The sequence below is a fragment of the Mandrillus leucophaeus genome, unplaced genomic scaffold (assembly GCF_000951045.1).
Source record: "Mandrillus leucophaeus isolate KB7577 unplaced genomic scaffold, Mleu.le_1.0 Scaffold920, whole genome shotgun sequence".
In the NCBI taxonomy this organism is placed as follows: Eukaryota; Metazoa; Chordata; class Mammalia; order Primates; family Cercopithecidae; genus Mandrillus; species Mandrillus leucophaeus.
Window position 1 is genome coordinate 985,489 of NW_012110031.1, and position 14,077 is coordinate 999,565.

At 44.6% G+C, this 14,077-nt stretch overlaps 1 protein-coding gene across 5 annotated transcripts in view; it reads left to right on the forward strand.

Moving 5' to 3' along the window:
- MRVI1 (murine retrovirus integration site 1 homolog) overlaps positions 1-11,712 on the forward strand; it is a 116,277-nt gene extending 104,565 nt beyond the window's left edge. For 4 of the 5 annotated variants that reach the window (XM_011969915.1, XM_011969920.1, XM_011969918.1 and 1 more), the window contains 3 exons: positions 5,977-6,096; positions 7,373-7,507; positions 11,362-11,686. In XM_011969915.1, the coding sequence (XP_011825305.1) occupies positions 5,977-6,096; positions 7,373-7,507; positions 11,362-11,605 (499 nt within the window). In that variant the 3' untranslated portion in view covers positions 11,606-11,686. Of the gene's footprint in view, positions 1-5,976; positions 6,097-7,372; positions 7,508-11,361 lie in introns of all 5 variants that reach the window. The other variant, XM_011969916.1, reaches the window with a different exon arrangement.
- The last annotated feature ends 2,365 nt before the right edge of the window (positions 11,713-14,077 follow it).

Here is a 14,077-nt window from a genome sequence, read left to right on the forward strand (position 1 = left end):
CCAGGAGGTTAACAACATTCCAGGCTTTGTCCATGTGACAAAGTATGGAGTATTCAAGGAATGATGATAATGATAAGGATGACAATGATAACCGATGACAATGGTAATTACTGTTGACTATTTACTGCACTGTTGACAATGGCAATTACTGCTAACTATTTACTACACCTCGTTTTATGCCAAGTGCTTTACTAAGTGCTTTGTATTAAGAATCTCAGTTAATCCTCACAGTAATCCCATGAGGTAGGTATACTATTAATATCTTTGTTTTATAGATGAGGAAACTGAAGCTCAGAGAAATCGTCACTTGCCTGAGGTTACAAAGCTGGTAGACAGCAAAGCACATGCCCTTACCCTTTTAATAGACTGCCCAACTGGAAGGATAAAACGAAGTTCAGTGTGACCATAGAGAAGAGGATGAATTTAAGAGCTATTTTTGAAAGAGCCTGGTGACCAACTGGGCATGGAATGGAGAGCAGAGTTGGGGTGAGAGACAGGGTATGCGTGGAACCGTTCACAGAGGGATCAGCAAAACCAGGATGTAGATGATGCACAGCGTTAGTGTCAGAAAGGGGTTATTATGTTAATGTATCACAGAGCAATTTTAACTGTCTAAAACTAGCCATGTTTCTATACTCTTGAATCACCCAGGGTAAATTCCTTAAAGATTTCGTAGGACGCTAAATGTGTACAGTCAGCAACTCCCCTTTGCTGGTAGTATTTTGGAGTGAATTCCGCCCCCCCCAGCACCCCAATAAACTTGTGGAGGACCCCAGGTATCTAGGACTGAGTAACGGGGAGTAAGGAAGCTTGGGTTCCCTGGGCTGGGCTTGTCAGAGGGAACCATGTCAGTGGGGGTGACTTGGAAACATTGCTGAGCCCAAGAAGATATGCCCATCACAAAGGATAGTAGTCACTTTCAAATATTGTTTTCCACATGGGAAAAGTTGAATCTAATATACCTGCCTGCCCAAAAACATATTTTGACTAAATAGTTCTTCACATTACTGAGAGCTGAGCACAATGACAAACATTTTTGACCTGGTGCATGTGTGAGAACAATGAGCCTCATTTCCATGAATCATCTCAGAAAGAAAGCACATAGGATTTCAGGCAGGGAACAGATGCCAAGATCCATGAGCCTTTGGGCCAGAAATCCCTAGGGTAGGCACAGGCTGTGCTCAGCTCCAGTTTACAGCCATGATTACAGATTTCTTTAGCCCAACCCAAACACTGGGTTCTCAGGAAATAACCATTTACAGAGAGGACTTGTGCCTTTTACAACATTCCTAGGTGGGGACTGGATAAGTCATAGTGAAACCGATGCAACTTGACAGGCACTTAAAGGTATCCACTGTGTGCCAGGCACTATTCTGACCCAAACACCGTCCTCCTTCCTATGATTACAGTCATATGCAGGTATCTGAAACATCAATGCCCTCCCTGTGAGTCACGCTGTCATAGAGGTGTGGTTGCAGAATAAAGGGAGAGAGAGGGCCAGGTGCAGTGGCTCACACTTGTAACCCCAGCACTTTGGGAGGCCAAGGCAGGTGGATCACTTGAGGCCAGGAGTTCAAGACCAGCCTGGCCAACATGGTGAAACCCCATTTCTACTAAAAATACAAATATTAGCCAGGCGTGATGGTGCACTCCTGTAATCTCAGCTACTTGGGAGGCTGAGGCAGGAGAATCGCTTGAACCTGGGAGATGGAGGTTGCAGTGAGCCAAGATCATGCCACTGTACTCCAGCCTGAGTGACAGAGCGAGACCCTGTCTCAAGAAAAAAAAAAAAAAAAAAAGGAGAGATCAACTTTAACCAGAGGGTGTGGGGGAGGGGAGAACACCCGCAAAGGTTTCACAGAGGTGAAGACATTTGAGCTTAGTCTTAAAGATGCTTAGGGAGAAACTTCCAGATAGTTAGATAAGATGTTTAAAAAACTACAAGCTCAGTTCAGAGGTCAGGAGAGGACAGCAAGCATTTTACATACTGTGTTTTCCCCACTTCCCACCCTACCCGCAACCCCTCCAATCCCCCTTAACCCCCACACACACATTAAACAAAGGCCCTCCCAACCACTTACACTCTAGACAAGCAGCCTTGAAAAGAGGGACAGCATAGAAGCCACAGTCCAGTCTGAGGGCAGGAAGGGCTTCACTCACCAGAGTGAAAGGAAGAGACTTCTATTGAAAGAAAGTCTCTTTCAATAGAAGGGGGTTCATGGGGGCTGGAAAGTCCATCTTGACACAAAGGTAGAAGACCAAGATGAGAGTCCCAGCACCAATAACGTGAATTTAGGCAAGTCACTTAGTCAACCTGAGCTCGGGTTTCTTATCTGTGAAATGGGATAATACCCCACCTAGGTGACAGATAGTGCAGTCAGAAGAATGGGTGCATATCAGACTGCACAGGGTAAAATTTGAGTTCTACCACACACTGGTTGTATGATCTTGGGCTGGTCCCAAGATCATATGACAGATATGAAATCACTTGAAATGCGATCCTCATGCCTCAGCCTAATTTTTCTGAGCCTTGGTTTCCTCATCTGTCAAACAGAGAACAGTAAAACCTTCTTGGGTCATTTGTGAGCCGTAAGTGAGATGTTAGACCACAATCTGATACATATAAGTTAATTTTTAGCTCTTCTCATCATTGGAAAGATCAAGTGAGAGGATGTGTATGAGAGCCCTATAGGGGAGCTGAAATGGACAGAAGATCTGCATGTAAAAGGGTCAAGGAAATGGGCTTCCTGGCCCTGGTAAGGAAAAGTTTTCTTCTCTAGAGATCAATGACCCAAGGACAATGAGAGCTTTGTTTACGGTCACTCTTCTGCAAAATTCTAAGGTGCATAGTGTGTGATGACATGCAATACATGTGCACCTGAGAAATTTCCTAAAGCCATTTTATGAAAATGTAATTTTAATTTTACCATACCTTAAATTGGTTCACATTTAGGGTTCCTCTGACTCTGACGTGTCTCAGTAATATATAACAAATTCTTCCTTGATGATATAAATAATTGCCTGGATTTTTTATGAGTCATATTTGGAGGTAGCTCAGATTGCTCCCAAAATAAACCAATACATTCCCTATATAACAATAATAATAGCAGATATAATAATTTGTTGAGTATGTAAATAAACATATTCCAGAAAGTTTATTTACATTTCTTCATTAATTCTTACACCCCCACCATCAGGTATGTATTACTATCCCCATTTTACAGTTGAGGAATCTGAAGTTCAGGAAGATTAAATAATTTACATGTCTTGGAGCTGGGATTTGAATCCAAGTTTGCCTCAGGCAAGTTTTTTTCCTCTATACTACACTGTCTTCCTTCATGCATGCTTAACCTTAAGGAACCTCTAAGGCTGACAGCTGTGTATAAATCAAAAGTCTAATACCAGTATCTCATTTCATATATATGTATATATTTCATGAAAGAATTACTTTCCCTGCCCTTGGCTGTAGCTATGTTTTTCTCCTCTCGCTCTAGTGATTTGGATAAATAGGAAACTGCACATTAGGCCAAGGTCACATGGAAGGGAGTGGATAATGTAATTTGCAAAAGGAGAAATGTTATGAATAGCTGGTATTTTTAGAGCATTATCTTTCTTGTTCACAATGGGTTGTGGTTTCCAGCCTGACTAAATGTAAATTTTAAAAGGTCTGAGGAAAACTAAGAGATGGGAAACTGATGCCAAGAATGAGGAGAAGATACAAGGCTCACTCATAAACCCTGTCTGAGAGGTCAGGGAGGGTGGCAGCTGTGATCTTTCAGAGTCCTGGCTAGAAAGCTCTGCTCACAGTGTTGCCTTGTTGGAGGACTCCTCCATGATGACGTTGCTCCCATTGGGAATCAGGACACGAAGGTGGGCTGCAGGATTTCTAGGGAAAGCATAGCCATCTGGATACTTCCTTTAAACTTGTGATCTCATACCTGCAATGATCTCCCAGCATCACCCAGACATCCTACCATGATGTTCTAGCATGTCTGTTTTTCTTCTTTCTCATATAACTCTTTTACACCTCTCCTCTCTCCACAGACCTTCCTAGACCCCTCTACCTCTCACTCTCAGCAGATGACCTTGCTGTCTACTTTATAGAGAATACCTAAGCTACACTCCCATAGGAGCCCTCTCACTTTCCTTCACCAGATCTCCAGCCCAACAACTTCATCATCATCTTCCCTTTGTTACAAACAAGGAGAGATTCTCTACTTTTCCAAAGTCTGTCCCTGTTTCGTTTTGCAAAGACTGAGTTCCTCTGGGCATCCCTTTCTCTCATCCTCTCTACTAGATCATTTCTACCTACCTTCAAATGTGCATCCTCCCTTGACCTACTTCAGCTGCACACTCCCTCCAACACACACTTCTACACTCCTTCCTACTCGAATTGCTGTGTCTGTGACTTCCCCTTTCCCACCTCCCCTTCTTTACTTTACATTCCAACCTGTGCTTGGCTCCCACCATTACATAGAGGCTCCTCTTGACCTCTGTATTATCAAATCTAATAGTCACCTTGTCTGTGTGCTTCAAACTCAGAAGTGTGTGGCAGTGTTAACTCTTCTCGCCTTGATGTGCTCTTACCTCCTGGCTCCCAAGACTCCACTCGCTCCTGGGTTTCCTCCTACCTCTCAGGCTGCTAGTGCTCAGCCTCCTCTGAAGATGCCTTCTTTTCCACCTGAGCCAAGTGTGGCAAAGCCTCATGGCTTGGTCCTGGCTCCTCTTCTTGTCTTTCCTCATATTATCACCCTAAGCAATCTTGTCCATCCCCATGGCTTTAAGTAACATTTATGTTCTGATGACATCAAATGAATATCTCCAGCCTAAAATTCTTCCCTGACTCACTTTGATGAATTCAACTGTATACTTGACATCTCCCTTTGGATACCTCACAGGCATTGCAAATATCTCTTGTCCAAAAGTTAACTCCTGCCACTCTGCCTCTTTTTAAGTTCTCAACTCAGCACCTTTTGTGTTTCAGAGTCTTTAAATAACCTGCATTGTCTTCCTGGAATGATCTCTCCTCTGCTTTTTTACTGAGTTTTACTTTGTCATCCAGGCTGGAGTGCAGTGGTGTGATCTCAGCTCACTGCAGCCTCTGCCTCCTAGGTTCAAGTGATTCTCCTGCCTCAGCCTCCCGAGTAGCTGGAATTAAAGGCATGTGCCGCCACACCTGGCTAATTTTTGAATTTTTTGTAGAGTAGGGGTTTCACCACATTGGCCAGGCTGGTCTCAAACTCCTGACCTCAGGTGATCCACCTGCCTCGGCCTCCCAAAGTGCTGGGATTACAAGCATGAGCCACCGCTCCCAGCCCTCTTGTCTGCTATTAATACATCTGACTTCTCATCCTTCAGGCCTGTACTTCAACTTCAGCACCTCAAAGAGGCCTTTTCTAACTATTCACTCTAAACACATTCTCTCCTTGTTATTTTCTGTCATTGTACAGTATTTCTTTCATAAAAGTTATAATTTGTAATTAATCACATATTTTTTCTTTCCTTTTTTGGGGTTTTTCCTTCTGCTAAGTTCTATGTTGGTAAAAACCATTTCTTTATTTTCTAATGTGCCTGTGGCTTAGTCATGCTCAGTGGATATTTGAAAAAATGAGTGAGGGTCTTCCGGTGAAAGACAACAGGAATGGAATGACCTTAAACATGCTGGTCTGCCCCCATTTTCCTCATCTCAGTGCTGTAGAGCGCCCATTACAGCACCTCCTGGATTAAGAATAAATGCCAGTTTGGGAGCATGAGGAGGAGAGCTGGTGAGGTATTTAATGGACTGGGGACTATTCATGGACTAGGACCTTCATAAAATCTTGTCTCAGGGTAGAAGGATTGAGAAAAAATCTGAGAGCTACTGAAAAAGCCTGAGTTTCCTCACTCCTCATCAGGAATCGGGCCAAAAACATGGTTTTGTTTTTAGGCCTCCACCTTTTTCTGAAATGATGCCCTGTACTTCTCTCTTCTCACTAGTGGAAAGACAAATGGGGACCCAGATTGTGAAGCCTGTGCTCCTGCGCTGGCCCTGAGCTGCCTGGAGGAGCTTAGTCAGGAGACCAAGGCCAGGATGCAGGAAGAAGCCTACAGCAAGGGGTGAGTCAGACCTCAGCCACCCGGAGGGCACCTGGCAGGTCTCAGAAGATGCCTTCCCACAGGTCCTTCCCATTTCTTAGAGGCTTTAGGGAAGTAACCAGTGGCCACAGGACCTCCTTGCCACGGGAAGGAACTACATTGGAAAGAGCAAGACTGTTCCACAGGAAGGACAGGAGGAAGCAGGGTCAGAGGGTGTGGTTAGACAATAATGAGACTGCCCTCTTTTTAGGCAGAGAGCCACCAGAATGCCACCGCTAAGAATAGTCTGGAAATAGGGGCCCTGGGTGGGTTCCTCTTGGTGGTGCCTGAGGCTTCCTGACACGTGCTCAGAGCAGTCATGTTGCAGCCAGCAGTGTCCAGGAGCAGCTGCAGCTCTGCTTCCTAGAACTGCTTTGGTTACTCCTTCCTCCTATAAATGGAGTCTCTTCAACTTCCAACTGCCTCCTCCTCCATTTGAGCTTCAATAGCACCCATGGCCAATTGTCAGCACTGGAGAGACCAAGTCCTGAGCAGGGCCCAAGCCTCAAGGTAGAGAATAACCTCCAACCACGTATGGTGCCCTAAGCATCTCCTGTCTCCATAGCTCATGAGAAAGACGTAGCTTCCCACTGACACAGAACCCATGGACTTCAGTGGTAGGTTTGCCCAGCCAAACTGCTAATGTTAGACACTCAGCGTAGGACAAGTGAACAGAGTATGTTTGGGGTAATATTGATCCTGGGGGAGAAAAACCACAAAGGTTTCTCTTGGAAAGTCTGCCTTTTTCACCCACCACTGTCCTCTATCCTTGGAATGCATAGGCATGAACTCCTTCATTGGTTTTGTAAACAATTACTGAGTACCTCTCTAGGTTAAGCCATGCACCTGGCACTTCCAAAAAACATTCCAACACCCTGCGAAATGAGTGTCACCCTTCCTCTTTTACAGATGAGAGGCTGAAGCTCCACGGTCACGTGGAGAACAAATACAATCTCAGCCCTACAGAATGTTTTGTGGGTTAAGAACCCAGTCAGGAGACCCTGTGCCACATTTTTTCCCTGTCAGTTTTATCACACTTTCATGTAAACAGGAAGGATGACTGAGGAGTGAGGGGAAATGGTACTGGCACGAGCTGCTTTGGGATTCAGTGGAGCTTCCCAGCTTTTTCCTGTTTTGTGGAACTACAGGAAGCGCATAATTATTGGAGGTGCTGCTCAAGTCCCCTCCCCTAGGAACTCAGGAGAGGATGCATTGCACCTGGCCTTTCCAGACTCAACTGTTCCTTTTTGCCCCCCAGATTCCAAGAAGGTCTAAAGAAGACCAAAGAACTTCAAGACCTGAAGGAGGAGGAGGAAGAACAGAAGAGTGAGAGTCCTGAGGAACCTGAAGAGGTAGAAGAAACTGAGGAAGAGGAAAAGGGCCCAAGAAGCAGGTAGGAAGCCTGTGTTTGGAGTCCTTGCCATTGCTGAAATGGGTTACAATTCATCTAATTTGGAATTGCCAGTCCAGGGCAGCAGTGAATCTCGGGCCCCAGTGAGTAGCCAAAGAAACCAAGAGGGCACGCATGTTGGGAAGGAAGTAGAGGAAATCCCAAAGAGCCAAGATAGCTAGCAATGAGAAGTTTGCAAGAGCTTGAGAGGTCAGGGGCAGTCATGGGAAGGGAGAAGGGCCCTAAGTGGAGTCCCTCCCAGCCCAGCCATGGTTAGCTCATTTCCCAGACGAAATTATGGGTAGCCATCCGCATGAAAAGGCCCAAGACCAAGAGAGTTGACTTGAAGGCCTGGAGTGTGTTTCTTACAAGAACAGGGACAGGGAGGACACATGGAATAGAGGGCAAACTCAGCTCAGTGGCAAAGGTGAGTCTCCAGCAGGTGCCTACCATGCTGACCAATCAAGCTTGGTCACCCAGACAGTGTTTTCACTTTAGTTTGGAAATACTTGGGGTTTTCTTTTAAAATACTTTCTATTTCAAAGGTACGTTCCCCTAAGTTGGGGGAGGAGAATATAACATGTAGATAAAGAGAATATAGACCTGTATCTTGTCCCACTTGTGGTTCCTGCCTGGCCTTTAGGATGCAGAACCATAGAAATGACCTCATTTAGTTCCAGGGCACTCCATGCAATAAAGTATTATGGGAATGAGGTCTCGCCCCACCTGGCCTGAATTATCCCGCAGAAGTACATGCTTAGGGATAGGATAAACTAGCACCCATAGAAGAGGTACACTCTACCCTATAGATATAATAACCATGCCAACATTCTGGATTTTCAGGACAGCCCAATTTCATTTATTCAGCTGTGTTGTCTCTATTAGTGTATTTAAACCACAAGTCTTGAATCTTGATTTTTTAAAATGTAGTAATAGCCACCTTGGAACAACTTTACCAAAATCTTTGCTTTTAGACCCCTGGGCTATCTTGGGGTCCAGGGCAGCTCCAGACAAAATATCTAACCAGCTGCTGAAATATTATCTAATCCGGGTATGTATCTGTGCCTCATTGCTGGAAAACTCTGGAAACCACATGCATGCAACAAATAGGTAATGAAGTGAAGATTAGAAGCAAAATGGATAGGCACACAGGAGCTACCAACAGAGCCCAGTTGGTGGAGGATTCAACTAAAGTGAGAGGTCTCCACCCATGCTAGTCAACCCCATTGTTCAAGGGAAGAGCCACTAGGAGAACTGGAGAAACGCTTCTCCACTGAAAACAAATCACACACTGCCTTCCCACTGAAAGAACCTCCAGGTTTAACAATTAAAGTGCAATCCCTACTCCAAGCAACCAGATCCTGTTCTCCTTAGGCCTCACCTCCCTCCTGAGGGTTCTCTGCTCGTATTTCTCAGGCCACCACATTGCCCTCCTCCCCTTTAATGCGGTCAACCAAAGCCCTGGACAAAAAGCCCTTCCTCTGGCACCCGTGAATACAGCAGAAACCAACTGGAACCTCTAACACTTCCAAACACTGAGAAAGAACAAAAGAGAAATAAACAGAGAGAGAGAGTACATGGAATATAAACAGTCTGGTTTGCAAAGCAAGGGGATCAATGTCTTATCTAGCTAGTTCAATCTCAGGCAATTGTTGGCTCCCTTCCATTTCATGAAACCCCCGGGGAAGTAAGGCTTAGGTTGGTTCCTTTCTGTCCAGCTCCTGGTCATCAGTGCGTGGCAATGGTGCCTGTAACATTTATCACGCACCTGCTCTCAAACATGATTTCTCCCCTGAAATGTTGGTACCTCACTCACAAGCAAGGTTTGAGGTTATTAAAAGTTCCATGTCCTACTTAGTGCGTTTTTAAAACACTGGGTTCAGCCCAGCTGCTGATCACTTAAGAGATTCAACATCACACATTAAAGTCTTTTTGTCTGAGTCACATATCTGTTATATATAACAATTTATATTACAAATATTGCTCTCCTGAGGATCAGTTTAAATAAATTTTGGGTGAACCCCAATATCTTAACCATATTAAAAGAGAGAGCACAGCCTTCTGACATTGAACAAGTGAGACTCATAAGGGGACAAAATAAAACTTTTGTCTTTTCTCCCAACAGCTGTTCAAACCAGCTCTGTGGGGTTAAGAGGACATTCTGGTTCCTTTACTTTTCCAATAACTCTCAAGAAACAGAAGTTTACTTATAACAGCCAAAAATTGACTTCTAAAGAAATTCTATTTCTAATCTATTTCTAACCTCTCTTATAGGCCAGGCATGGGGTGACCAGCTAAGGTCACACAGCCAGATCTTGGTCTCTTCCTTTGGAGCCACAATTAAGAGTGGGATTAGAGTAGGGAGAGGCCACTCCGGCAGCTTGTTTTGGAGGATAGAAATACAGCCCCAAAGTCTCCATTTTAGTATCCAACTCTGTCTAAATAGAATCTAGAGAATCTACAAAGGGCTGAGAGAAAAAAAGCTTCCACTTCTAAACCCTCCCTTCCCAACAGTTGTGAAAATAGTTAATGATTTTCAAATCAGCAAATGTGCTCACTTTCATGCTTCCCTTAATTGTGACTGAAATGATCTGATGGGGTTCCCGCATGGAAGAGAAACCTGTCAATGTTCCCTGTGGCCTTAGCATCCCAGGCAGGCACTCTGAGCATCTGGTCCCTTTCTAAGGATGGCATTTATTGGGTCTTTCAATCCATTGCAAGTCATGCATTTTCTGCTAGCTCTGAATTTTAGCTCTCTGCTTCTCAGCCAATGGCTTGGTCATTGCAGTGTGTGTGTGAGCCTCAGAATCTTCAGAAAGCACTTTCGTCACTTTCCCCACCGCCTTGGTTTAGGAATCCTCAGTATTCTCATTTTTCATATTATTTTTTTAAATTGAATTAGAGGTTAAAAACAGCAGGAAATCCTAGCTTAATGAAGGGGCTCAGGGCTTCTTCAGAGCGCTCTAGAATGGACTTGTCAAAGCAGGCCATCTGCCTGTTGTCTTTTCACCACACCACAGAGAGAGAGAGAGAGAGAGAGAGAGGACAAAATGAAAGATAGTTGGGAAGGAATCAAGAGGGGAAAGGGGCAAAAATGGAGAGGAAGAGACACATGAAAGGGAAGGAGAAAGAAGTGTGGAGAGAGTGAAGAAAGAAAAGGAGGAAGAGGGAGAAATTAGAGAATAAATATTAATGAGGTCGAGATAACATCATGAACAAACCACCCAGACATTGCAAGAGGCTTCTAATCTTCTGCCTGCTCTTGAATGTTTTGAAGGGAACTCTTGAGGTTGATCTAGTCCCTTGTCATTTATCACTAGATATCAAGCTTCTTAGAGTTTAGCACAGTCCTTCCACTCTGGACACAGTTAGATGTGGAACTGAGAACAATGAATTATGCATCTGAGGCAAGGGACAGGTTAGAGCTTGGAACTGACCATTAATGCAGCTAGGTGCTAAAAAGATACATGGCCAGCCAAACCTGTACTTCCAGGCTTGGGAGAGTGCAGATATCAGGAATCGCCCCATGAATAGATGAGGGCATGTATGGATGGATGATCAAACAAGTAGGTAGAATGATCTAGACAAGTAGCTCTCAACATCAAGGCTGTGGACTGGTGGAATCAAAATCACCTGGGAAAATGTAGCCAATGATTCCTAGACCATAACTTTGGATATCCTCGTTCAGTATGCTTGGAGTATTTTGAACAATTACTGCCAACCTAATCTAGGCACAGCTGAGTTTGAGAACTATTGCTCAAGACAGCATAGAAGCTATCTGCAGAGAGAACTATGGGTCTGCGTATCATATGTGTGCCCCGTATACTAAAGCCTCTGCCTGTTTTTTTCATTGACAGCAAATTTGAAGAATTGGTCCATTTCTTACAAGTCATGTATCCCAAACTGTGTCAGCACTGGCAAGTGATCTGGATGATGGCTGCAGTGATGCTGGTCTTGACTGTTGTGCTGGGGCTCTACAATTCCTATAACTCTTGTGCAGAGCAGGCTGATGGGCCCCTTGGAAGATCCACTTGCTCTGCAGCCCAGAGGGACTCCTGGTGGAGCTCAGGACTCCAGCATGAGCAGCCTACAGAGCAGTAGGAAACCTCACACCTAGCCAGTGCCCTGCTGTGAGACACTCAGACTACCACCCTTTCCCCAAGTATAACGTCAGGCCCAGGTGTGGACACACTGCCGCCCATCCCATCCCATCCCATCCCATCCCATCCCATCCCATCCCATCAGGTCATGAGGAAGGTTTCTTTTAACATTTGGCACTTCTGTGGGAGCTATTCATACACAGTGACTTGATATTCTTTGAGGATCAACAAAACTGCCCTGGGAAAGCATCCAGTGGATAAAGAAGTCACCTTCACCAAGGAGCTCTATTGGAAGGGAAGGTCTCCTGCCCCTAGCTCAGGTGGCTGGGGAGAACTAAAACACCTTCACTGGTGGTTGGGGGTAGGGAGCGGGGCATAGGGGAGGAGGAGGTAGCGGGCAGTAAAAAACTTACTCTCTTTTTTCCTCTCTGTAATCAGTTATCAGGAAGAATTTGCTTAATGATTAATACCCTAAGGATCAGACCTGGAATTTGGAGTTGCAAAGTGACTGTCTTCCCATTTCCCATCTCATTTTCAATAACTTCAGCCTCCCATTCTCTCCTTTGGAATGAGAGTTTCTTTTTACAGAAGTAGGAAAGGCTCTCAGAAAAAAAAGTACAGGCTGAATTTAGCTCAGTGCTTGAAATGGGAAGATATGAATTATTATATATATGCATCTGTCCACACACACTGTTGTGTACACACATACAACATGCATGTGCACAGAGCCAAAAACCCTTCAAAAGTGTGCTCTGGGTGTGTACCTCTGGATAAATAAGATGCATGCCAAGCCAACCCACAGATTTTCACTAGTGTGGGGCAGTTACCAGGCACCTGTTCAATGAGCTGTCCACATGGATTGAAGATGTTTTAAAAACACTGAAAACTCATGGCTTCAATGGCAGACTCACTAGTCTCCATTTCAAACGCTGACTCTGAGCTGCTGTACAGCACAATCTATTCCCTATTCTCTCTTTGAAAACATTCACAGGTGAATGAGGAGAGAAGATGTGCTTTCTGCTTCAGTCTCTTACTCTGTGTGTGACTACATGCAAGGGTAAACTTGCACCTCAGTGCTTCAGTTCAAATAGGATTTCCAACCCAAGTATAATTGGGGATGTTTCAGAGCATCCCCAGTTGTTTAGCACAGAATGGAAAGAGCACATCCCCTCTTCGACTTCTCTCCCCACTTTTACAGCCACTGCCTTCATCAGTTTTGTAGGGGTGTTGATTTCCATGTGGGTTTTATTGTCATTGTTTTGCGGTTTTGTTTTGTTATTGATATTGTTTGCTTTCATTGCTAAAACTCATATATGACTTACTATGAACCAAGCACTGTTCTCAGTATTATATAGGCATGAATTCATTTAAGTCCTAAAGAAAAAGAAAAAAAAATATGAAGTGGATACTACCCTTCCCATTTTCAAATAAGGAAACTGAAGCACAAAAAGAACAAGTAACTTGACAAGGACACTCAACTAGTAAATCATGGGGCTGGAGCTCAACCTCAGGGTAGGCTGGCTCCAGAGCTGTGCTCTCCCTGACTCTTCTGATAGTCTCCTAGCTGGAAGCCTCACATTCCAGTCTTACTCCCCAAAGTGGCCCATCAGCTACTCCATCTCTGGCTCCCAAACTAAACAGTTTCTCTCATAGCACTGGACCTCCACTCACTAGTTTTTCTCCAGCTGTTCTTCTCTTTTCTTCAGGTTACTCTTCTCGACCAAGTGCAAAAATTATCCCCTCCATACCAACTTTGATGACCTTCCTTCCATACTCCTTACCAGACACAATGTAATAGGTCACACTCTCCTCTGTGTTTTCTGGCACTTTTTAAACATTATTATTATTGACCTTTACCTATAGTATATCACAGCCTATTTATTTATGTTTCCCCTAGCATTTTTCCTCAAAGACAAGAACCATGTCTTACCCATCTCTCGGGTGAGTGCCTAGCATGGTGGCTGACGCTTGGGAGCGTTGTTCGAATGTTGGTCAGTAAATACTGTTCAAAAGAACAAACAAACATTCAAGGTGGTGGAGAGCAGCCTGGGGACAGCTGACATGCTGCATGCTTCCCAGTACCAGCACCATCACCACCATCACAATGCAAAAAGCAACATCTCTCTTAACCTCAGCTTATTCTGTTTCTCAGTCTACTCTGTGAGAGAGCAGGAATGAGACCAGACTAGCAACATCATTTCCAAGCTCAAGGACTGGGCTCAATGCAGTCACTCCTTCAGAGGGACCCCCATCCCAAGGATGCCCCACTTTAAAACAGGATGTTTACCGAAGGGGGCATCCTTTACAGTAGCTAGAAAATGACTGAGGCCCAAGCCAGGGTTGATCAAGGATGTGCCATTAAGGTAAAGAGCTACAGAGCAGGGCAGAGGGACTTTGGAGGCACAAGTGGATGATTTTCCTGGCCTCTTTCAGGGGGTCTGGATACAACTGAAGGAGCTTTAGCTACATGAGG